At 40.5% G+C, this 24,635-nt stretch overlaps 1 protein-coding gene across 1 annotated transcript in view; it reads left to right on the top strand.

The window, feature by feature from the left end:
• The window catches only part of GRIA4 (glutamate ionotropic receptor AMPA type subunit 4), a 224,683-nt gene that overhangs the window by 151,420 nt on the left and 48,628 nt on the right, over positions 1-24,635 (top strand). The window contains exons 5-8 of the mRNA XM_088017525.1: positions 5,601-5,768; positions 6,971-7,075; positions 12,198-12,308; positions 19,916-20,122. Of these exons, the coding sequence (XP_087873651.1) occupies positions 5,601-5,768; positions 6,971-7,075; positions 12,198-12,308; positions 19,916-20,122 (591 nt within the window). The remainder of the gene's footprint in view (positions 1-5,600; positions 5,769-6,970; positions 7,076-12,197; positions 12,309-19,915; positions 20,123-24,635) is intronic.

Genomic DNA, 24,635 nt, shown 5'->3' with positions numbered 1-24,635 from the left:
TGCCCCCTCTGTATGATATCTGCTCCCCCTTTATGATATCTGCCCCCTCTGTATGATATCTGCCCCCTCTGTATGATATCTGCCCCCTCTGTATGATATCTGCTCCCCCTTTATGATATCTGCCCCCTCTGTATGATATCTGCCCCCTCTGTATGATATCTGCTCCCCCTTTATGATATCTGCCCCCTCTGTATGATATCTGCCCCCTCTGTATGATATCTGCTCCCCCTTTATGATATCTGCCCCCTCTGTATGATATCTGCCCCCTCTGTATGATATCTGCCCCCTCTGTATGATATCTGCCCCCTCTGTATGATATCTGCCCCCTCTGTATGATATCTGCCCCCTCTGTATGATATCTGCCCCCTCTGTATGATATCTGCCCCCTCTGTATGATATCTGCCCCCTCTATGATATCTGCCCCCTCTGTATGATATCTGCCCCCTCTGTATGATATCTGCCCCCTCTGCATGATATCTGCCCCCTCTGTATGATATCTGCTCCCCCTTTATGATATCTGCCCCCTCTGTATGATATCTGCCCCCTCTGTATGATATCTGCCCCCTCTGCATGATATCTGCCCCCTCTGTATGATATCTGCTCCCCCTTTATGATATCTGCTCCCCCTTTATGATATCTGCCCCCTCTGTATGATATCTGCCCCCTCTGTATGATATCTGCCCCCTCTGTATGATATCTGCTCCCCCTTTATGATATCTGCCCCCTCTGTATGATATCTGCCCCCCTCTGCATGATATCTGCCCCCTCTGTATGATATCTGCTCCCCCTTTATGATATCTGCCCCCTCTGTATGATATCTGCCCCCTCTGTATGATATCTGCCCCCTCTGTATGATATCTGCCCCCTCTGTATGATATCTGCTCCCCCTTTATGATATCTGCCCCCTCTGTATGATATCTGCCCCCTCTGTATGATATCTGCCCCCTCTGTATGATATCTGCCCCCTCTGTATGATATCTGCTCCCCCTTTATGATATCTGCCCCCTCTGTATGATATCTGCCCCCCTCTGCATGATATCTGCCCCCTCTGTATGATATCTGCCCCCTCTGTATGATATCTGCCCCCCTCTGTATGATATCTGCTCCCCCTTTATGATATCTGCCCCCCCTTTATGATATCTGCTCCCCCTTTATGATATCTGCCCCCTCTGTATATCTGCTCCCCCTTTATGATATCTGCCCCCTCTGTATGATATCTGCCCCCTCTGTATGATATCTGCCCCCTCTATGATATCTGCCCCCTCTGTATGATATCTGCCCCCTCTGTATGATATCTGCCCCCTCTGTATGATATCTGCCCCCCTCTGTATGATATCTGTCCCCTCTGTATGATACTTGCCCCCCTCTGCATGATATCTGCCCCCTCTGTATGATATCTGCCCCCTCTGTATGATATCTGCTCCCCCTTTATGATATCTGCCCCCCTCTGTATGATATCTGTCCCCTCTGTATGATACTTGCCCCCCTCTGCATGATATCTGCCCCCTCTGTATGATATCTGCCCCCTCTGTATGATATCTGCTCCCCCTTTATGATATCTGCCCCCTCTGTATGATATCTGTCCCCTCTGTATGATACTTGCCCCCCTCTGCATGATATCTGCCCCCCTCTGTATGATATCTGCTCCCCCTTTATGATATCTGCCCCCTCTGTATATCTGCTCCCCCTTTATGATATCTGCCCCCCTCTGCATGATATCTGCCCCCCTCTGTATGATATCTGCCCCCTCTATGATATCTGCCCCCCTCTGTATGATATCTGCCCCCTCTGTATGATATCTGCTCCCCCTTTATGATATCTGCCCCCTCTGCATGATATCTGCCCCCCTCTGTATGATATCTGCCCCCTCTGTATGATATCTGCTCCCCCTTTATGATATCTGCCCCCTCTGTATATCTGCTCCCCCTTTATGATATCTGCCCCCTCTGCATGATATCTGCCCCCCTCTGTATGATATCTGCCCCCTCTGTATGATATCTGCTCCCCCTTTATGATATCTGCCCCCTCTGTATATCTGCTCCCCCTTTATGATATCTGCCCCCCTCTGCATGATATCTGCCCCCCTCTGTATGATATCTGCCCCCTCTATGATATCTGCCCCCCTCTGTATGATATCTGCCCCCTCTGTATGATATCTGCTCCCCCTTTATGATATCTGCCCCCTCTGCATGATATCTGCCCCCCTCTGTATGATATCTGCCCCCTCTGTATGATATCTGCTCCCCCTTTATGATATCTGCCCCCCTCTGTATGATATCTGCTCCCCCTTTATGATATCTGCCCCCTCTGTATGATATCTGCCCCCTCTGTATGATATCTGCCCCCCTCTGTATGATATCTGTCCCCTCTGTATGATACTTGCCCCCCTCTGCATGATATCTGCCCCCTCTGTATGATATCTGCCCCCTCTGTATGATATCTGCTCCCCCTTTATGATATCTGCCCCCCTCTGTATGATATCTGTCCCCTCTGTATGATACTTGCCCCCCTCTGCATGATATCTGCCCCCTCTGTATGATATCTGCCCCCTCTGTATGATATCTGCTCCCCCTTTATGATATCTGCCCCCCTCTGTATGATATCTGTCCCCTCTGTATGATACTTGCCCCCCTCTGCATGATATCTGCCCCCTCTGTATGATATCTGCCCCCTCTGTATGATATCTGCTCCCCCTTTATGATATCTGCCCCCTCTGTATGATATCTGCCCCCTCTGTATGATATCTGTCCCCTCTGTATGATACTTGCCCCCCTCTGCATGATATCTGCCCCCCTCTGTATGATATCTGCTCCCCCTTTATGATATCTGCCCCCTCTGTATATCTGCTCCCCCTTTATGATATCTGCCCCCCTCTGCATGATATCTGCCCCCCTCTGTATGATATCTGCCCCCTCTATGATATCTGCCCCCCTCTGTATGATATCTGCCCCCTCTGTATGATATCTGCCCCCTCTGTATGATATCTGCTCCCCCTTTATGATATCTGCCCCCTCTGCATGATATCTGCCCCCCTCTGTATGATATCTGCCCCCTCTGTATGATATCTGCTCCCCCTTTATGATATCTGCCCCCTCTGTATATCTGCTCCCCCTTTATGATATCTGCCCCCTCTGCATGATATCTGCCCCCCTCTGTATGATATCTGCCCCCTCTGTATGATATCTGCTCCCCCTTTATGATATCTGCCCCCTCTGTATATCTGCTCCCCCTTTATGATATCTGCCCCCCTCTGCATGATATCTGCCCCCCTCTGTATGATATCTGCCCCCTCTATGATATCTGCCCCCCTCTGTATGATATCTGCCCCCTCTGTATGATATCTGCCCCCTCTGTATGATATCTGCTCCCCCTTTATGATATCTGCCCCCTCTGCATGATATCTGCCCCCCTCTGTATGATATCTGCCCCCTCTGTATGATATCTGCTCCCCCTTTATGATATTTGCCCCCTCTGTATATCTGCTCCCCCTTTATGATATCTGCCCCCTCTGCATGATATCTGCCCCCCTCTGTATGATATCTGCCCCCTCTGTATGATATCTGCTCCCCCTTTATGATATCTGCCCCCCTCTGTATGATATCTGCTCCCCCTTTATGATATCTGCCCCCTCTGTATGATATCTGCCCCCCTCTGTATGATACTTGCCCCCCTCTGCATGATATCTGCCCCCCTCTGTATGATATCTGCCCCCCTCTGTATGATATCTGCCCCCCTCTATGATATCTGCCCCCCTCTCTATGATATCTGCCTTTTTTCCTAGTTCACTTGTTTCATACAAATGGATGGACTTCTTAAAACACAACAAGTGCATTTGCTTTTTGGTGCCATCTCTTCTCAGCTTTTTCCCCCCTATTAAAAAAGCAACAGTGTCTTTTTCTTTTTTCCTTTCTTGATCCTAAAATACTAGCAGTGCATTCTTCTCATGCCCTTTATGTCTTTAGTAAGTTCTCCTTTATTTCTTGTTTTTATTTTCTTTACAAAACAAAACAAACAAAATGATTTGGTGGCTTTCTCTACTCAAAGGTGTGCTTGGTCCGTGCAGGGGAGGAGGTACATTCCTGTTTGGTTTTGCACCTTGCTTAAGCACCTTCATTTCCGTCAGCCTCCCCATCCCAGTGGTGAGGGTGTAAGCCTGTCCATAAGTCTGTTTTGTCACGTCTTTCAGGAACGTATTGCAAGGCTGTTAATTTATATGTCTCGTGTACATCTTTCTGATGAAGCTTTTTAACCAGGCTCTCTACCATTGAAAGGTTCTTTGTTAGGATTTATCTTCTTTATCTCATCCACGTTTCAGCCTCTCTTTTCCAGAATGCCGGCTGCTGTGCCTGCTAGTCCTGGGCCTAAGTTTGCTTCCTGCAATTTGAACTTCAAGTGATTTTTTTTCTTTTGCAAGCAGCCAAGCAAGGAGATCATCCTCCATATTCCACAGCACAGAACTACCTCTGGCACAGGCTAAGAATGTGTTCCTCCCCGAAAACTCACCGTATGGATTTCCTGAAGCAGATCATGCAGGTTTTTGGCCATGATTAGCCATTGGTGCTCTGCGGTGCTTTGGGAAAATTGTCCCCTCTTTTCCACGTGTTCAGGAAGTCCCTAGTCAAACTGTACACGTGTTCCCTGTTCCTTTTATTTTCAGCTTAAACTTAAGTTACATTTTCTTCTGTTTCTCCTCTGAGTGGTGCTTTTCCTAGCCTGAATAATATTTTCCCAAGGGCTTTGTCTTTTCTCCCAGAGAAGTGAGGGGGAGTCCTCAGAAAGCACATGGTGTGCACTTCACTTCTCCACCCTGGCCCTGGGTTACAGTGGAAATGGGGGTGGGGGGAGACTCATCACTCCCGCACACATACTCACAATAGGTGGGGGCAGAACGATGCTCGTTCCTATGGAGCGCAGTGACCAGTGTTAAATCAGCAGGTGTTATTTCTGGCATCTTAGATCTAAGGAGTGGTAAACATTCCCACATTCTTCTGAGAAGCCAAACCAACATATACACTTCAAGTCAGCAAACAAATGTGAAATCTCAAGGAGCCCTGCTCGGCATTTCAGAAGAGGCATCCCTGCCCTCCTGGGACAACCACAGCACGTGAGCCAAGGCAGAAGGTGGCAGTCATGCCCTTAGCTGCTTATACTTTATCTCTTGCTACTCAGACACAACGAAAAGAGGTCTTGCTTTTCTCAGCTGATGGAAAACTATGCATTTGAATTTCTGTTCTTCACAGTGTGTTTTCTCCTTTTAAAATCAGAGTGGTAAAGGAGTGCCCAGGTGGCTCAGTCGGTTGAGCGCCCCACTCTTGATCTGAGCTCAGGTCTTGATCAGGGTCTCAGGGTCCTGAGTTTAAGCCCCACATTGGGCTCCATGCACACTTTAAAAAAAAAATCAGAGTGGTAAGATTTGGTATACATTCTTTATAATAAAATGATAATAGAAATTTCTGAAGCTAGAATCAATTAATTATCAGTAATTTATTTATCCTTCAGATAGGAGGGTGCTTAATGTCGTAAGCCCAAAGAGCCCCCCGACTGTTTCTGGATTGATAAGATTTTACCATTCACCATTATAATTACTTTCATTTTGTTAGTACACATCTGCTCTGACTTACGATGGAGTCCTTGTGATGGCCGAAACGTTCCGCAATCTTAGAAGACAGAAAATTGATATTTCCAGGAGAGGAAATGCTGGGGATTGTCTTGCAAATCCTGCTGCTCCCTGGGGCCAGGGGATTGACATGGAGAGGACCCTCAAACAGGTAACTCACAATTTTATTTAAGTGCAGTTTATTTCACAGTCCTGTTTAAGTGGCATATTCAAGAAAACAGAATAATTTATCTGAGATTAAATATATATTACAATTGCCATTTTAATATATTAAGCCATTATCATTTTTGAGACATTGCTAAATAAAATACTGAGTAGAATACTATTTATATCTTATGTAGATGCTTAGTCAATATAAACTAGGTTACGCCACAGTACTAGACAGCCCCAAGTCCCAACGGCTATGAATAAGAGTGTTTCTCACTCAATCAAACGTTATATTAGGAGGAGTATTCTGTGTATTGTAATCACTCAGGGACCCAGGCTGACAGAGAAGCTACCACCCAAAATGCCACAAAGAGAAATTGAGTTATGGAAGAATTCAAATTGGCGATTAAATGCTGTGGCCCAGTGGGGGCACTCATCACAGCTGTTTACAACTCACTTATTTTAGTCACATAGGTCTACCTAACTACAAGGGCTCCGGGAAGTACAGCCTGTCTTGGGACCAGAAAGTACAAGATCCAGAAATATTTTTTAAACACTGCTAATGACTACCTCAGTGGACCTTTAAACTGCCTTGTAACCTTGGATTAAGTAATTTGTTTATTTTGCTCTGTTTGGGTTATACTAACATATTTTTCAAATGATTAATGGAATATGTATATATTTTTAATATTAATATTTTAAACATTCTGAAATATCCTGAGTTCAGATCCTAAGTAAAAATGAATTAAAAGGAAATTTGGAATAAAGTAAACTTGAATTTTTTAATATATTTATATTTTGAACTTCTTAATTTTAATATTATCAAGGAGAAATATGATCCACTGTGATTAGCAGGACTACTTAATATATTATGTGAACACATAAATAGAACCAAAAAGTAACTATGAATGAACCATATTTCCTTTCCTATAGGCACACCTCAGTATTGAGGAAGTATTCTTTATCACATAACAAAAAAAACATATTCCTCTTTCAAGTATACAGCAGAATTGCTTCTATCCCTTTGATTTACGTCTTTCAGCTTATATCCCAGAAGCTCAAGTACCCTTTGGTTTTTTAGTGAGTTATGTATAGTTTATAGTTCCAAACCCAATGTGTTGTCATAAGCCTAGCAGATGAAGTCAAGATTTCTGTAAGCAAAGTGGCCCATGGAATATATGTATGGATTTTATTTTTCATTCATAGGTTCGCATTCAAGGACTGACAGGGAATGTTCAATTTGACCACTATGGACGCAGGGTCAATTATACAATGGATGTGTTTGAGCTGAAGAGCACGGGGCCCAGAAAGGTGAGCTACACTCAACCTGTTTTCTTAGTTTGCATTTGATATTCTTAAAGGCTTACAGGTAAAAGGTAGCTGGATATTCTGCATTTGTTTTTAAATGTGAGTACTTACGAATTGTATTTTTTTATAATCTGTGCTGAAATAAATTCTTGTGTCATATAATTGATATGTAATGGTGTGCCAAAGCTGAAACAAACTAATTTATATACTGTTTACATCCTTTATCCAAAGTGGAAGCAATATTAAAAAAATAAAATAAAATAAAACTTAGCAAAAAGAATCCCAAAAAACAAAATGTACTCTGCAGGAAAGTACATCTTGCAGGTTGAGAGACCTACTCACCTCCATGCAGTCATTTATGAAATCATCAGAGAGAACAAAGGAAGCTACTTCTAAGGAGTGGGCATACTGAGAACTGACTAAATGTTCTTGAAATAAGCAAGTAAACACATTCCAATGAGCAAAAGAAAGAGAAAGTAGAAGATGAGATTATTAAGATTATCATTTTGCTAGTGGGGGAGAGAAGTACCTGAGAAACTCTAATTGAGGGGACAAGGAGGTTGGGTGGGAAGCTGACAGATTCCTGGATTTCGAGAGTTAACTCCGCTGGTGGTAGGATGTGACTAGGCAGATCTGTGGTCTTCCAAACATCCAAAAAGTACTGGATGTAATGGAACCATACGATCCCACCCCAGTAATTGGCATCGACATTTTATACCTAACATATGTAATGTTTAACATTCCTTTTCTGTAGGATTAGCTAGGATGCTCAAGGAAAAACATGTTCAGTTACCTTATCTAAAAATTCTGTCCAACGTTTGGCTGTTTTAAAAAACTTTCTCATATGTGATTTCCTGTTACAGTGTAATAATGATAGCTGTAATTTATGAAATGTCTGCTGTGTCCCAAACACTGGACTTGGTGTAATTTAATCCTCACAACAAACCTGTAATGCGAGTACCATTAGCTCCCTTTTTCCAATAAGAAAATTATAGTCCAACAGGTTATAGTTACTTGTCTAAGGCTCGTAAATGAGAAAACAAGGATTTTAATTCAGGTGTGTCTGTCTCCGGAATGGTTCTGCATCATCATTCCACCCGAGTAGAACCTGCTCTAAGGGAATTTACTTTCTGGTGGGGTAGAATACAAGTTCCGTGACAGTTAAAGAGAAGACATGTGGAGATTCTAAAGAGGAAGAGATTACTAGCAGCTGGGAGAAAACAAATCAAAGAAGGCTTCATGGAGGAGGTAGGATTTAACGTTAGCCAGGTAGGCACGGAAGCTGGAAGCTGCAAGAACTTGAAGTGAGTCAGGGAGGGAGGACAGCTGAAGTCACAGATGGGAAGTGTCAGAGGCTCTCCTGGTTACGTTTTGCTCCAGTCTGTTATGGGACACGCTTTTGTGTGCGCAAGAAGGAAAGATTTGGAGCTGCCGAGAAAACCATCCCTAGCTTTTCAGCCTCTCAGTGCGGGCTGCCAGCTAATTAATACAGGGATGCTGCAGCCCACCTGAGCCAGCTCAGGGAGGGCAGGAGACAGGTGCTGGGGAGCAGTGCTGCCCGACGGGCCCCCCTAAAGACACTGCCTGCAGCGGGGCAATGAGATGTGCTCCCAGAAGAAATGTACTGAGTTCCATATCCACACTGACTTTACCCATTCTGTCCACACACGGCCCGCAACAGGAAAGAAGGAGGCCCATTTGGGGCAAAATCCTTCTGGCCGCTCTGGAGCGGACTCTCCAGGTCCCTCAAAACACGGGCTCACTGGCGGGTGGAGGCAGGACCTTCCTGCCACACACCAGACATTGCAAAATTAGCCACTTAAACAGAAGCTTCCTGAAATGCAAAAGACAGTCCCATACTTCACAAAACAGTAAGTACCAAAAGCAAAATGACTTCTCTATAAAAGAAAGAATAATGTAAAAAGGAGACTGGTGGTAATGAGTGGTAATAGCAAGTGAGTTATTTATGACACTGAATCCTGCCATGGCCTGTTGGTAATGACAATTAAGGTTTTTTAAAGGGAAGCTAAAGAGCGAGTGGGGAGAGTGAGGAATGTCTTCACACTCAGCTGACACCCATCTGAGACTCTTGAAAGAAATATGAAGTGTAAAATTGTGTAAACTCATCCGTCTCTGTTTTTCTGTGGCAGCGATCAACTTGGGCATTCTGTCAGGAATATTAAACTTAAAAATGAGCTACCACGAGAAACACGCTGCTGATGAAACTCAGCAATATGTCTGGAAAGTGAGCAATCGCTCTTGCCAGCAAGGGAGTTGTCTCTGAAAATAGATCAGAGAGTCTGCCCATCAGATCGTCTGACTGCTGTAGCAGGAGCCCTGATGCAGGGACTCGTTCTAGCTCTTTCCGAAGTCCTGGCTCCTAAGTGGGGTGGAGTCTTCCCAGCCCAGTGACCCCCAGGGAATGCCCCAGAACCGGATGCGCATGCTTTCAGGAACTCTCAATTGTAAAAATTTTATGTATTGAGAGCAGGTGATAGGCCAAACACAGACATGGAAAATTGATGTGCATTTTTATATATAATCCTCACAACAACCTGAAAGTGAGATATATCTTTTCTCATTTTAAAGAAGAGGAAAAAAGTAAGACTCAGAGATACCGAGGAACCTGCCCAGGGATGTTCAGCTCAAAAGACATGGAGGGGGGGTGGAAACCAGGGCTCACCTAGCTCCAGAGCTCATTCTCTTGATTGCTATGAAATACCATCAGACCCGGAGCCCATAAGAGTTCTTTTTAGGGCTGGTATGGGAATTAAGCCATATTGGGGGGGTGCAGGTCTGGTCCTATCAGCCCTCCAAGGAACAAGCTTTGAGTAGAACAGGGGCTCCTCCTGAACCCAATCCCTACATTGCAGGCAAGGGCCACTGTAAACACAGAGATATCTACTCAGAGTGTGGTGGTATTTACGCAGAATTCACCTTTAGGAGTCCAAAGAAGACAAATATGTTCCTGACATCCCTGCCAGTTGAGTGATTTAAACACTTCCATATTTTTGCTCCAGCATTACAAAAGTATTCTTCACCCAATTTCTGTCTCTAGGAAAAATGCCTACTTCCCTGTCTGATTAAATAGACCAGGCATGCAAAGAGTTCTTAGTACATTGTAAAATGATGTGAAGAACTAGAGAGAGAAACCCCATCTCACGTGAGGTGTTCTAGTCCAAACTTTAGGATTCCTTTCTTTGGGAAGTGACTCTCTGACACCCTTCCCAGTGTGTCTATGGCCCCGTGGGATCTGGCATGAATGGTCCCATACCCCAACCACGTTTTTTTCACAGAATTTCAAGTAAATATAAGGCAAACAGATAGAGTTAGGTAAAATTTTGCTCTTTAATTTGTCAACACTTCTAAATCATTTATCTTTTAAGGGTAGATAGTCGTGAAGCTGTTTTAAATGCAAAATGTCAAGGTCTTGCCAACATCTGAGGACTTTTCAGAATGTCCCAAATCTGTGGTTTTTCTGTTGTGGGAACTCATTAAAAAAGAAAAATGCCTTTCCCAGAGAATGGGCTGCTGAGACCTGGAGGGCGGCTGCCTCATAACCAAGTACTAAGCTGTAAAACCTATTTTCGTGTCATATAAACCATCATGAGGAAAGGAGAATTAACAGGAGGCAACTGACATGTTTTGTATTGTTTTTATTTTGTAAGTACATGTAGGAATTGAGGCTGCATGAGGATGTATGTACGTCTCAAAGGCATACTTGTTTTTAAATTTACTTTTTCACTGAGTTATTAAATAAATGTCAGCTACCAATAGATTCATATGGACACTTGAAAACTATTGCTGAACTGATAGATGTTCATAATTTCAAATCAAACTAACAACTACAGCAAACCATATTAATGAAAATTCACTTCCTCCATCTATTCTGTGACTATATATACAACATTTGTGAATAACACAGTACCTCTTGCTGACACGTTAATGCTTACTTTATTTCAATACATTCACAAATACTAACACAACAGTCAAGAAAGTTGGAGGAAGCAGGAGAGACTTCCAAAAACATATTAGAACCAACAGTGAATACAGACCCGTAAGCACTTACATACATTTTATCGGAGACAGGAGTTTTATCAACTATATCCAGAAATGCAAGAAAGAAGTTTGGCACGCGTTCAGTGGACACACACTTGGGGAGGTCGTGGAGGTTGGCAGCCGAGTGTGTGGACTTGGTGTCTTACAGAACTGTTTTGAATTCCGGCCCCTCTGGAGTGTGACCCCCTCGTGCGGTGGATGTAACCTGCTAGGTCCCCATCTCCAAAGTGTGGGTCCCTGTTACACCTACCTCTACATTTGCTGTGTGTATAAACTTTGAGATGCATATTTAGATGCTCTGCCCCAGAGCAAGCAGTCAAGTGGTAGGCATTCCTAGTACTTAGTAGTCGGCATGATACAAAGAACCCTAAATTTCCGTTAGGACCCCATTAGAGTTTACTGCTTTGTAAAGTACTTAACTAAGTACTTAATATATTTTATGGAGAGGACGTTGTTTCACCTCTAAGTGAGAAAGTAATGTAAGGATTTAAAAATAAAAAAATACAAATTTAAGTGTAATCTTCACAAGTGAAAATATTGTTCATTAATATTAACCTCGGATGTATTTAGCATTTTAGAAATGGTCAGATTTTTACCCAGTGGCTGGGTTATGTAAAACCCCAAACTATTTCTGTATTGCCTTATATTTGCAAATCTTTTTGGTTAAAAATATCCTATACATACTCCCTTTATGGTAAAACCTGTTAACATCATTGATAAAATCATGTAGATTAAATTTAGAGGGCACCAGTCCATCCCACTAGAAGAGAGGATCAGTGTAAGATGGTATATTCCATCTGTATCCATATTCTTTTTTGAACGTCTCCTTCCCCGATGTCTTGGCTTCTCCAAGACTGTAAATTATGAAGTTGCCAAATGTACAACCAAGCAGTATCATTAACGTCAGAAAAACTGGCTCATCTTCAATTAAAAAAAAATTCCAAAACCTCCTTTTTGTCTCCTTTTTATATTTGTTTGCTTACTTATTAATACCCCTCATGGTCCCAAAAATGACTAGAGAGAACTGTTCTAAGATGTGTTTTCAAGAATTTTCTCTGTTTGGCAGGTTGGTTACTGGAATGATATGGATAAATTGGTCTTGATTCAAGATGTACCCACTCTTGGCAATGACACGGCAGCTATTGAGAACAGAACAGTGGTTGTAACCACAATTATGGTAAGTTTTGGTCTATGCTTTATGCTGTTTCGTCTTGTCCACAGGCAACTTTAATCCCCCAGCTATGGTGAACGGGGTAAAAGGTGCATTGTAGCTGGGGTGGTATGCATGTTCTGATCCACAAAAGTCTGTTGAGGCTTTGAATAGGTTTGCCCTGAGCTTTGAATACATTCAGTACTTTTATTTGTATTATCTTTCGTTGCAATGTTGTTCTTGGAAAGATGCTCACGTGTTAAAAATGGAAACTGTCACTCTCTAGTTAAAATGGATGAAATGCTAACATTCCAAAGGACAAAAGAATGAACGTGAAGAATCAGCAACCTGTCACATAAAAACATCTGGTAGTAAACACCCTATTATTGTTGTTACCATGTTTTTTATGACATCAATGTAATAATAGTTAATAGTGTCAAAACTGATCACTTTCAAGTAGTTTAATCATTGGATAATGATTTGCATTGTCTGTTCATAATAGTGGGGATATGAATGTAAAGATTTTAATGAACATGTTTTATACAACTAAATGCTTTAGAAATAAATTTTGTTCTCTATTTATTTTTAATGTGAAAAGGGTGTTGTGCACCGATTATTTTTCTCATTGACCAATGACAAATACACAATACAATTTATTGGACTTCTCCTAACACTTAAGGAAAGTATGATTGCTCCATCCTGTCATATCATAAAGTGAAAACTAAATCTTAAGGAAGTGTTTTCAAAGAGATCCTCAAGAAATTACCTTTTCAATCATAGAATATTACTGAAGTCAGCCACGCCCTTTCGAGTCCATGCTGGTCAAAGGAGATCGATAATCGGTACCTATAGCTTCAGCTCCCTGTCTCGTTAGGCAGAACACGTTTTTAATTATTTATGAAGCCCTTACTCTAAATAAAGTGGGAGTACTTTATGTCAGTTTCTAGCTTATGTAATTGTGGTTTTTAGTAACGTGAAGTTATTTCCAAAAATTTGGGCACCGAGGTCAAAGCATGAAAATGCCAGAGAGAAGCATTCATATGTTACCATGAGTGTTCTCTGTGTCACATCCCCAGCTAGCAATGTCATGTTACTCCGCCAAGCCTTGATGGGAAGCTGATGGTTTTAGAATGCAACCCAACCAACAGCAGTTTTTGTGTAAGAGTGCAAAATGCACTCCTTCTAGCTTAATTTTGTAATAGTTGCATGGGACTTTTGAAAAGCAGTATATATATATATATATATATGTATATATGTGTGTGTGTGTGTATATATATATATATTTCTTTTCCTCAAAAGACACAATAATGGAAAGTTATACTTCAGTACAGTCCTCCTCTTTTCAGCCTCTGATGAAGAATCCTATTTTAAGAAATTGATCAAGAGAGAGATGAGTTCCACGCTGTTCGACCATTCCTAACTAAGGCTCAAGTCTTGTTCTCCTGTGTAGTAAATTTAAGCTAATTTTTCATGTGGGATTCTTCTTGGATGACCAACTCTGGACTACCAGAAAAAAAAAATTTTTTTTAAGTTCTGTGACTTTCCTGAGATACTAGAACAAAAGAAGAATTAATCCTCATCTTAAGAAAATACGTAGATGTTGACAGAGAACCACTTAGCAAGTCTGACGTAGCAGTTCCCCTCTCCTGAAATGAGGTCACTGTACATAAAGGTGGACTCATATCACTCCCAACTCCAAGTGAAGGTTTTCTAACAGTAAATATCTATGAATTTGTGTGCTTGATTCTGAATATACACAATTGTTTTCTTTAAAGGTGTTTTGAAATTTTGCCTGTTCTATGTGAAGTAAAGTGTCTGAATGTGCATTACAGGTTTAATGTAGAGAATCTCCTTTCCATCCGTATTATTAAAGGGGCTGGAGATATAATGCTTAAAACCAAAATATTGAATCAGTTTGCAAGCATGGCTCGTTTTCAGAAAGCATGCTACCAAAAAATCAGTTAAAATGATTGAGAAATTCAATTGTTTCCTTTATACATAAAGAATATTCTGTAAAGCTGTTGTTTGACAGTGGTATCATCAGTATTTTTGCTATCAAAATAGTGCAATACTAGTATTTGTCTTTTGTATAAAAATGTAATCTTCGTAAAATAATACCTCTTTGGGCTTTGCAATTGCATAATCATTCAGTGATTTAAAAAAGAATACTAGAATCCTTTCCCTAAACATGTTCCTTGTATTTGCTTTTGTTGAGAATGGTCATCCGGGACCTATGACAGTTCCACCATCTCATTCATGTTGAAAGAAATATGATTCCTTGTAGACAAATGAGATATTGGCACCTGCGTGTAATAATCTCCCAAATTCAACTGAAAACTCCCAACACAGATGGAGCTGGTTAGACCCCATAACATGTGCAAGACAGCTATCTAGACACAGAAGGTTGAGAGTGTTGCTGTCCTGGAAATCATTCACTTTGATCAAAACTGATATGGCCTTGCTGTTCTTCCCATTTGTCTTTCCTTGGTGTATGTTGTTATTTATATGTTGATACATTGTAATGATATATGCTGTTAAATAAAATTGATTGAGAAATTCATGTATTCATCCATAAATATTTCTTAAGCGTCTGCTGTGTGCTGGGCACCACTGTAAGCCCAGGGACATGCTAGAGAACAAGACCGACGACAATCCTGCGCTCAAATGAGTTTATATTCCAGTGAAAGAAGCAGACAACAAACAATAGATAATGCAGAGTAGATATCATGCTTAAATAAAAAGTGGCTCAGCTTTCTGTACTGTTGAAATTTATTTTTTTCTTGTAACAGTATTGTCTACCTATGACGTGAGCCTCGTTTTAATGGCTCATTTATTCCACCTGAATACAGTCATGCTGCATATAACTTGGCTAAATCTCAATAAAAAGTAAAACTGGCAGCATCATCCCATGAGGATCATGACTGCAAGGTTGAAAGGTCTCAAGTTTTGAGTTCAGATGCTATTTTCTGTCTTTAAGACGTAGTGACTAGAAATTTGATAAAGCCTGTAATTGTATATGAGACTGTGAGTCATACTAACGTTCTGTGTTCTCGGTAATAATTTCTGTCGGCAGCGGAAGGCAGCCAGATCTGTGCCGTGTGGTTTGCATTCCCACAGCCGTTGAGGAGAAGGCAGCGTGCAGGGGGGAGACGTGTAATCTCACTCTGGCTGCCGAACTCCCTGGGAAAGCAGCGATAAAGCAGTATTTCAGCCAAGCCCATTTTCCCCCAAATGTTCAGGACTGAAGCTAAACGGTGCTTATGATGCATTCCTCAGCTAAGAAGCTATTTCTTACCATGTTGTGAACGTAACAATCCTTTAGGAAGATTTTCCATAAATCCCCATTTATTCACTGCATAATTATGTTACAAACCTGAAAGCAGTTTTACTTACCACACTCGATCTTTCCAGAGGTTACTTTTTTTAGACCTTTTCATTAGATGTTTGATATTTTATCTTCTCTATGCAGAATTTTATAGGTGCACTCCACATATATACATGTGCATATACAATACACATGTATATTTTTATATCATATATACATATGTACATATATATACAAAAATAGATATACTTATTTTCTTCCTTGCACTGAGTATTTCCCCCATACATACACCTGCCTCCAAAGGGCTTAGCACTCAACTAGTTTTGAAATACCTTATTTTGAATAAATTTAAAACTGTGCAGCTATCCAATTTGCTCATTTTTTCTCTGAATTGAATAATAACATGTCAGTTTCTCCTTTTAAGAATTTTACCCATGGGATAAACTGTCTACATCCAGTAAGATTCTTTGGAGAAAAGCAAATATCCACACAGCAAATAACTTTGGTTGATACTACTGGTTTTATTATTTTAACTCTTTGCGATAGTAATTTTAATGATTATATTTTTATGTTTAGAAAACCTTAAAGCCTTTCTAATAAGTATCTGTTTCAACAGCTTTGAATACAAATAATCCAAAAATTTTTTCTCAGTAGGAAAATACTTTATTGATTGGAAATCGTCTTAATTCATTTACACAAATGTTTCCCTAAGCCCTAATGTAGCAGGTTTAGACAGAGATTGATTTCGTTCCTGAAATAGCAGAGCAGATGTAGAACACTACCCATTATGGGAATTTTAGTAATAAACTCATAATCACTAAGAAATAATGCATTTAAAATAACTTCTGAGGCATTACTGTTCTGCAGAGCACAGTAGTTGATGATAAAGATGGTAGGTTAGACTCTTAAGGCAGAAGTAAGAGGTTATATTCCACTTCTCTGATCATTCCATTTTTATTCACAGTTGAACACCTGAACTCCATAAGGGCTCCTTATCAAAGATGCCCCACAAATCCTCTTTAACGATTGGCTAGGACTCATTTTCTATTATATTGAAAAGATTTGGTATTTTCTTCACCCATAGTAGCCCCAAACACTTGTATTAAATCCTCCCCAAATGTGCAGGTCAGAAAGGCTACTTGGGGGCAAAATTGTCAGGCTGGGTTGGTGCAAAGGAGGAGGTTGGGAGAGCATTGAGGATGTGCTACTCATGTAGGTTTAAAAATGAAAGAAAAGCAAAATGAGACACAACTTGAAGAAAGTGAGGAGCGCTGAGCAACCAGGAGAGCTTTTGTTCAAGAAAAGCCTGGCCTTTCTGTTGGCCGGCCCTCCCACCTCCCTGAGCGCGACCATCTTATTTCTCTTACGCTGCACGCCCCACTCACCTGAAGCTCGGTAATTGTACGTGCCCCTGGTTGTGCAAACAGTCTAGCTCAATTTCTAATCAACATCTTCAGTCAGCTGAAAGTTTTTAGTCTTTGTTGGTCTCTTTGGCAGGAAAGCAAAGATCCTGAGGGGCCTGTGCTGTCCAAAAAAGGAATTTAAAAAAGGGAAAGAAAACACTAGATACATTTTTTATTTAGATTTACATATGTCTATTTCAGAAGAGACGGCCTAGCACTTAATAATTACTTCCTTTTTGAAGACCTGAATCAGAAGTTCTAATTACTTCACCATGATATTCCTATTTAGGGAGCACTGGTGCACCAGGAAATCTTTATATTCATTGAGTGTCTTATAGGTACCAGACAATATGAGGAGATATGGAAAGGTTTTATCTACACTGTGTACCCACAATTTCATAGAAAGCATTTCATTTACTCATAATACAGAAATTCATGTCCTTAAACTTGTCCCCCTCTAGTTAAATCATACAAAATATCAAAGTGTTGCATGCCATTTTGACAAATGCCATGATAGCTTCAACAATTTCCAGATATTTCCAAATACAGATTCAGTTCCCACACCTGCTACTTCTGTGAAATTGAACAATTCGCTTGCCCTCTCTGAGACTTAAATTTTCCCGCTGCAAAATGGGAAATGCCTACCTCAAAATATCAGTGTGAAAAGTAAATGAAAGGCACAGTTAAAGAACTTAGCATTATTTCTGATCCAGAGCATGCACTAAGTAGAGCTATTCTTATTTTTCACTACTGTATTTTATGATTGTCCCCCCCACTCTTACTCCTTTATCCTTATAATTAAGAATTATAATCTTAATCACAGGACAGGAGGCATATTTTATTTATTTTCGTACCCCCTAGCTCCTGGCAAACTGCCTGGCACACTGTGGGTGCTTAATAAATGTTTGAGTACACAATGTAAGTGCAGCTTTTAATAAAGCAAATTATTCACTATATAATGTAGAGGGAATTTAGCAGATGATATGGGATTTCTCACTAGAGAAATGTGCACACAAGCTAATACTGTCATATATGTATTTGAGGACTGAAATTCTTACGTGTTCAAGTATTCTGGACCCTTTAGAATTGCATGTGAGCCATAGATGTACAACTTTTGAAAACTCTTAAGTTTGTTATACTGAGAGTTGTAAGTGGTAACTATACAGGCATTTCAATTGCAATTTTAAGCATTTTACAAATGTGTGAATCTTGCTTTTCTCTACATGTACTTCCACATTTTAATTAGCTGTCACAAGAAAAAGAGAATGAAAGGATTAGCTCATTTTGACTACTAATATTTTATATCTTAGAAATTAACACTGCTTTGCAATAACTCACCACATTTATAATTTTCAAAACCCTTTATATTTGGAGAATGTTTTCTGTAAGCTACTAAAAAATTGTCATCTCTCTAAAGAAGAGACACTTAGTTGCTTAACTTTATAGGTGAAGAAGCTTTATTTATCCAAGTCCGGTGTTAAAATATTCATCAGTTTCAAAGACATGAGAGAGTTCTGGGTCCCTTGACTATGTCAGCCTAAGGCAGGATTATTCAAGGACCAACCCTAGACAGTTGCCCACAGTAGAGTTATTTAGGACATCTCAATGAGAAAGTTATCTATCATGTAATTTACATTTTTATTAAGTTTTTTAAAGTAGTTTCTACATTTACAAAGTACTTAAAATCAGAAGTACTATACAGTGCTTCGTTATGCAAAGTAGAATACTGTCTAATCCAGATTTTCAAGAGCAAGTTCAACTTCCCCAAGTACACATGTGCTGGGGGAGAGGAAGAATTTCCTGTGAAAATTACTCAGTGGATGTTATGTTACAATGTTATAAAATATAAACCCATGATCTCAGTGACATTGTGGCCAAAGGTGGTCACTCCTTGTCTGCAAATCTGAGGTGTGACCAGCAGGTCTATCTTGGATATTTACGAGGCCTATCTTTTGGTGGCATTAGGCTCTATTTATAAAATCAGGTGCTTGTTTGCTAATGTGTGTCTTTAGTTCACGGCCTTTAAATGGTATGGTTTAGGTGTGTGTGTATGTGTGTGTGTGTGTGTGTGTTTAACTGGAAACTGTCTAGTTATTATTAGCCACCAGTAAGTCTTTTCATTTTATAAGGATTTTCACAATAATTCTTCATCCTATCATCTGTCTTACTTGCTTCAAAAACTAAATGGGAATATCACTTGAAGTGTGTTATTGTCACAATTGGGGGGGATTATTAGCTTTCATTGGAGACATATTTTCTAATAGAATAAAACTTCATGGACCACAACCCTCATTAAAGCCAAAAATACTGGATAGTTTTAGGAAAGCCAATTTAACGCAAATAAGTATATAAGATGTTTTTAATTATTAATTCATTTCTTCACTGAACTTGCTAGTGTCTGCTCTGAGAAAGGCATCCAGCGAAATGCTAGAGAGCAGAGGAAAATCTCTAGCTCCTTTCCTAAAGGAGATTGCAATTGAATGTGGCTAAACAAGATGCAGAATATGGAGACCTGTGACCTTGAATAAGTACTATATAGTCTTTAACTTCGTGAGCTATTTTAGAAATACTGATTTCATTGCCAAAGGTGATAGGCTTATACTTCCCTAGACAGTTACTAATGCATACTCTTCATGCCACAGTCACGCTGCTCCGTATGTAACTGTCACTGGGTAGAAAACTCTTTTAAAGGTTTCACTTTTCGTACTCAATATAAGCAACTGAATATACTCCTTAGCATATTTCTATATTCATCTGTTTTATTATTGATTTCTAACCACACAAAATCAGTGTGTATAGTAATATTAAATACAATCTTCTTGACAAATTCTGCAGCTGAAAAGTTACATAAAGACTTTTGAATGTTTTATAATTTCTCCTTTACAGTTCTACTTCTCTCATTATAGGAATCCCCATATGTTATGTACAAGAAAAATCACGAAATGTTTGAAGGAAATGACAAGTATGAAGGATACTGTGTAGATTTGGCATCTGAAATTGCAAAACATATTGGTATCAAGTATAAAATTGCCATTGTCCCTGATGGAAAGTACGGAGCAAGGGATGCAGACACAAAAATCTGGAATGGGATGGTAGGCGAACTTGTTTATGGGGTAAGCAAATCAATTTATTGAAGAATTTACTTACATAAACCTGAAACTTTTTATCACCTGGGCACATATCAGTTTCTCAAGACCTGTTACTGTTTATAAATTTGCAGTTACCTTGAAAGAGGCATATCCCACGTTCAGATGTTTCTCTAGTTCATTATGGTGCAATTCCCAAATAATGAGAGAAGCTAATACCTCAGAACTTTCAAAAACAGGAAAGATAAAAATTTGGGATATGATGTCCTATTTAAAAAAAGGTGACTTCAGTTTCTGTGATGATTTTTCTCTTAAGCCTGGTGCTGCTATACCATAGCCATGTTGTTTTTAAGAACTGCAAAACAAATCTATCATGTTACTTGATCATTGAAGGAGCGGATTTCCTCCAACAGCATAAAGTTGGACCTTATTTTAACTAGTTATTTATGTCCCTGTTGCTTGTACTTACTGATAAATATCTTTTACATAATGGGTAAAGTAATCATTAAACTACTTTAGCATCTATAAAATATTCAGCAATAATATGCGATTCCTACAATTCTGCTGAACACAGTAAATTTAAACTTTATGCAAGGCCATCATTTTTTGAGACCCAGCCAAACGCAAAAGCTAGAATGTATTCCACAGCAGGCCTCACGTGAATGCACATCAAGCCCTTCGCTTTACCAGATATTGAGTATACACATTTATAGCCAAGGGCAAATTCAGTGTAGACATTCCTGCCTGGATGAGAACAAGGTCAGTTTCGTCAGCTATATCCCTGCAAAGTATCAAAATGAAACCAGCAGTTAGCAAACGCTGGTGATGCCTGATATTTACAAAGTCCAGAAACCGGACCTAGAGCTCACAGTGAGAAGTTACACACACAAAACATACTCTGAAATCTCCTGTAAGCCAGTTCATATTTCACAGATTTCACCTTCAGGCAACTCTGATTCATCCTCACAAGACCCCTTTGAAATAATTACATGTGAGCCCTCCTTCCCTAGAAGAGAATAAAGATGGAGCAACCGAGAGCATATAACTGAAGTCTGGAGAGGGGCTCCCTTTCCAAGCCTGAGCTACAATTCGATAGTTTCCTGATCCTGTACCCTGCGTTTCAGACCCCAAAGCCACAGACGTTCTCCAACAAGTCTGATACAGTAGCTATAACCTCAGCAGAAGAGGAAATTGGCATTAAAGAGCAGTCATTTAGTTTTATATCTATGTAAAAAGAACTGCTGACTAGTCCGTTGCCCTAATTGAAGAAAAAAAAATGTGCAGTTTTAAAAAATCAAGAAGTGTTTTATCGCAGGGCTCAACAGTTTGATAGTAAGCTTTTAAGTCCCAAAGAAAAGGGATTCCTAAACCATGTGTTCCTCGGTAATATTTTAAACTTTGGGTCATACTTTCAATTTTTGAGACAGTAAGTAGATTTTTTTAAAGATTTTATTTATTTGACAGGGGGAGAGAGAGAGAGAGCATAAGCAGGGGGAGCAGCAGACAGAGAAGTAGAAGCAGACCCTCGCTGAGCAGGGAGCCCGATGCGGGACTTGATTCCAGGACGCTGGGATCATGACCTGAGCTGAAGGCAGACGCTTCACCGACTGAGCCACCCAGGCGCCCCGACTATTAGTAGATTTTAAGTGTAAACATTATTCAACTTGTTAGAACTGTAGTAATTCACTTCCAACAGAAAACACTATTGGGTATTTCATCTCAAAAAAATCCTGCTTGGATTACCAGTTAGTCATGGATGGTGTAACTAACCCGAGTAACTTTCTACAACATTTGTTACATGTCTCTCCTCCAGAATCCCTACCCACTGGGAAGCCCAGCCTCGCCTCTTTGCAAGGGCTCTAGCCACATTGTTCAAGTAACAGAAACAAGTGATAGTAAGAGAGTACGGCAGTCAACCAAGAGCTACAACCATAACACATGTCACAGTAACACAGAGTCCCAAGGTCAGGCAGTTCTCAGAGAGAAAAGATAACAAGTGCTAATTAATACTCACCGTATTCAATCCTCAGTTCATCTGCAAAGGGTTAAATTCTCTCATCTCTGTCACTTGACTTTTTCCCAAAAGGAATCTTTTTCAGTGTCTCTTATCCTTTCTGCAGATTTGGTACTTTTCATCCTGGTGTCTGCAAAGTCTGCATTTCTTATTTTTTTTTACTTTCTTACTGCTAATCCATAGAACAAATGCCCAATGTCCAGGGCCCAAGGGGAAGCTCCATCCATTCTCTCCTATCCAACAAAGCCCATTAGACAGTAAAATGATTCACTTAGAACCCATTATTATTACTGCTACCATTACTACTATGTTGTTCTTTGCGAACTTTGTTACTGCATTGTTCAGAGTAAGTGTCCCAGAACACACTCAGGCGTGGCCTCAGCACGCCAGCAGGTGGTGGCCCCAGGGTGCAGGACGGCCCCCGCCGCTCAGGCCCTTCCCTCCCGTGGTCCCCGTGCGTCACACCAAGTCCTCTCTGCCATGTTCTGTGCGCCTTCTGCTGGGCCCTGCATACTAGTGTGCGTGGATTTTAATCCACGGGAGTATTTCTCCAAGCACCTTCCGGGGCCTGCCAGCACCAGAATTCCCTGTGGTAAGCGTTACCATGCGGGTCCAGGAGTCTCGCTCCAGCCCTCAAGAATCCAAATGTGAGGCAGCTCTTGCGGGACATACTTGACATGCTGCATTTTGGGAATCGCTGAGAGGTCGTGGAACGAGGCACAGGATGTAGCCTCTCTGGTCTTCACAGAGAAAGCCCAGGTTTATCTTTTCTGTTCACTAGCCTCTTTGAAAACACAGCTTCCAGATTTCAAAAGTGTCCTCGTCAACCTTCGTGTCACCCCCCGACGCAGCGTTTGCCCTCCCTCACTCCTTGTTTCCTATGCTAGAGGCTCCTTGATTTCTCTCCATGTTGCTTTCATCTCTTAATGGTAACTCGTGTCCATACAACATTCCCTAAGAACACTACACCGAACAGCTTAGTATGCAGAAGGTGGCATTTCGCATCAGTGACAGGATGCGTTACTCATTTATTCCTGTTGCAACGGCAGAACAACCACTTGGAAAATTAACCACTTTGTAGCACATCATCACGAACGATACCAAGTAAAGCTTAAAGGAATTATAGATACAAAAAGAAAACATGTATGATTAAGACTGATCATATGATATGAGAAGAATTTTTCTAAGCATGAGACCAAAGGCTGAAAACGCCAAAAAGCCATATGGCTACAATAAAATTGAATACATATATATTGCAACGAAGTACCGTGAACTAAATTATGTAAACAAAACCATTACTGAACAGGGAGAATATTTGCAACATATACAGAAAATAAAAGTTAATTTTTTGAATATATTTAAAAGCACTTACAAATTAGTAAGTAAAAGGTGAATACACCATATAGAAAATAGGGGCAGGGTATGACAGGTTGTGACGCTGAAAAAAAAAAAAGGAAAAGTGGCTATTTGTTTTATAAAATAAATGTTTTATAAAAATAAATTCAAATTAATACAAAGAGATCGAACTTGCCATGGAGTGGATTGGCAAAGATGAATGAGAATAACGATACACATGGGCAGGCCAGCATTCCTAGCGGCTCCTAGTGGATTCCTAGCGGGGGGGTGCTTTCACATGGTGCTGCTGGCGGTGGAAATTTGCATGATCTTCCCGGAGAAAAGTTGCACAAAACGCATCGTGGCCGTTACAAGGATTCTTCCCATGTAGACCAGCAATCCCAGTTCTAGAAATTCATCTTAAATAATTAAGGGATGTACCAGGGCATGTCTTCAAAGATGTTCAGGTCATCAAAGTTTGGAAATTGTGTAAACCTGGAAACAGTATAAACATCTCCTAAAATAATAAGTAGATTGAGCAAATTTTTATATTTTCCCATGATAAAATACTTGCAAACATTAATTTTTAATATATATGATAAAATAAAAGGAGTTCATCATATCCTTCTGAGTAGAGGAATTACAAACTGTAGTGTTTCATATTACCCCATTTTAAAATAAGAAAAATTTGATTCCTCAAACCATGTCTAGCAGGGCATATATGAAGAAAGAGCAAGAGTAGGTGAAGGGAATGGAGGTAACTTTCCTTAATTTTTTTAATTCTGTTTTTACACAGTAATTTTTCTATAGTTAGTTCATATGTCACTTGTGTAATGAAAATTATGCAAATAATAAAATGGCAAAAATAATAACCTCCCAGCGGTGAGTCTGACTTTCATAAGTGTGGGCATTTAGGAGGCAAGCTAAGTTCATTCCCACTTGAGGGCCCTTAGAGTTAACAGTCAGCCACCCAGTGGGCAGCATCATGGCCGGGGTACCCTCCCCTGTCAGCCCACCACACAACCTGGGATCAGGCTGCTGGCTGGCATGTGAGCCAGTGACCTGGGGGTCCATAGGGTGCGTGTGAGGGTGTCAGCCTCTGCAAGAGCACGCATGCCTGGCCATGTTTCAGATTCCACTTTAATACCACATATTTTCCTTTCAAAATGAACAATCAAATAACCTTTTTGC

The sequence above is a fragment of the Eumetopias jubatus genome, unplaced genomic scaffold (genome assembly GCF_037043125.1).
Source record: "Eumetopias jubatus isolate StellerSeaLion01/CBP00866 unplaced genomic scaffold, mEumJub1_p1.0 scaffold_13, whole genome shotgun sequence".
Taxonomy (NCBI): Eukaryota; Metazoa; Chordata; class Mammalia; order Carnivora; family Otariidae; genus Eumetopias; species Eumetopias jubatus.
The sequence above is the reverse complement of the archived record's forward strand: the minus strand, read 5'-3'. Positions and strand labels throughout refer to the sequence as shown.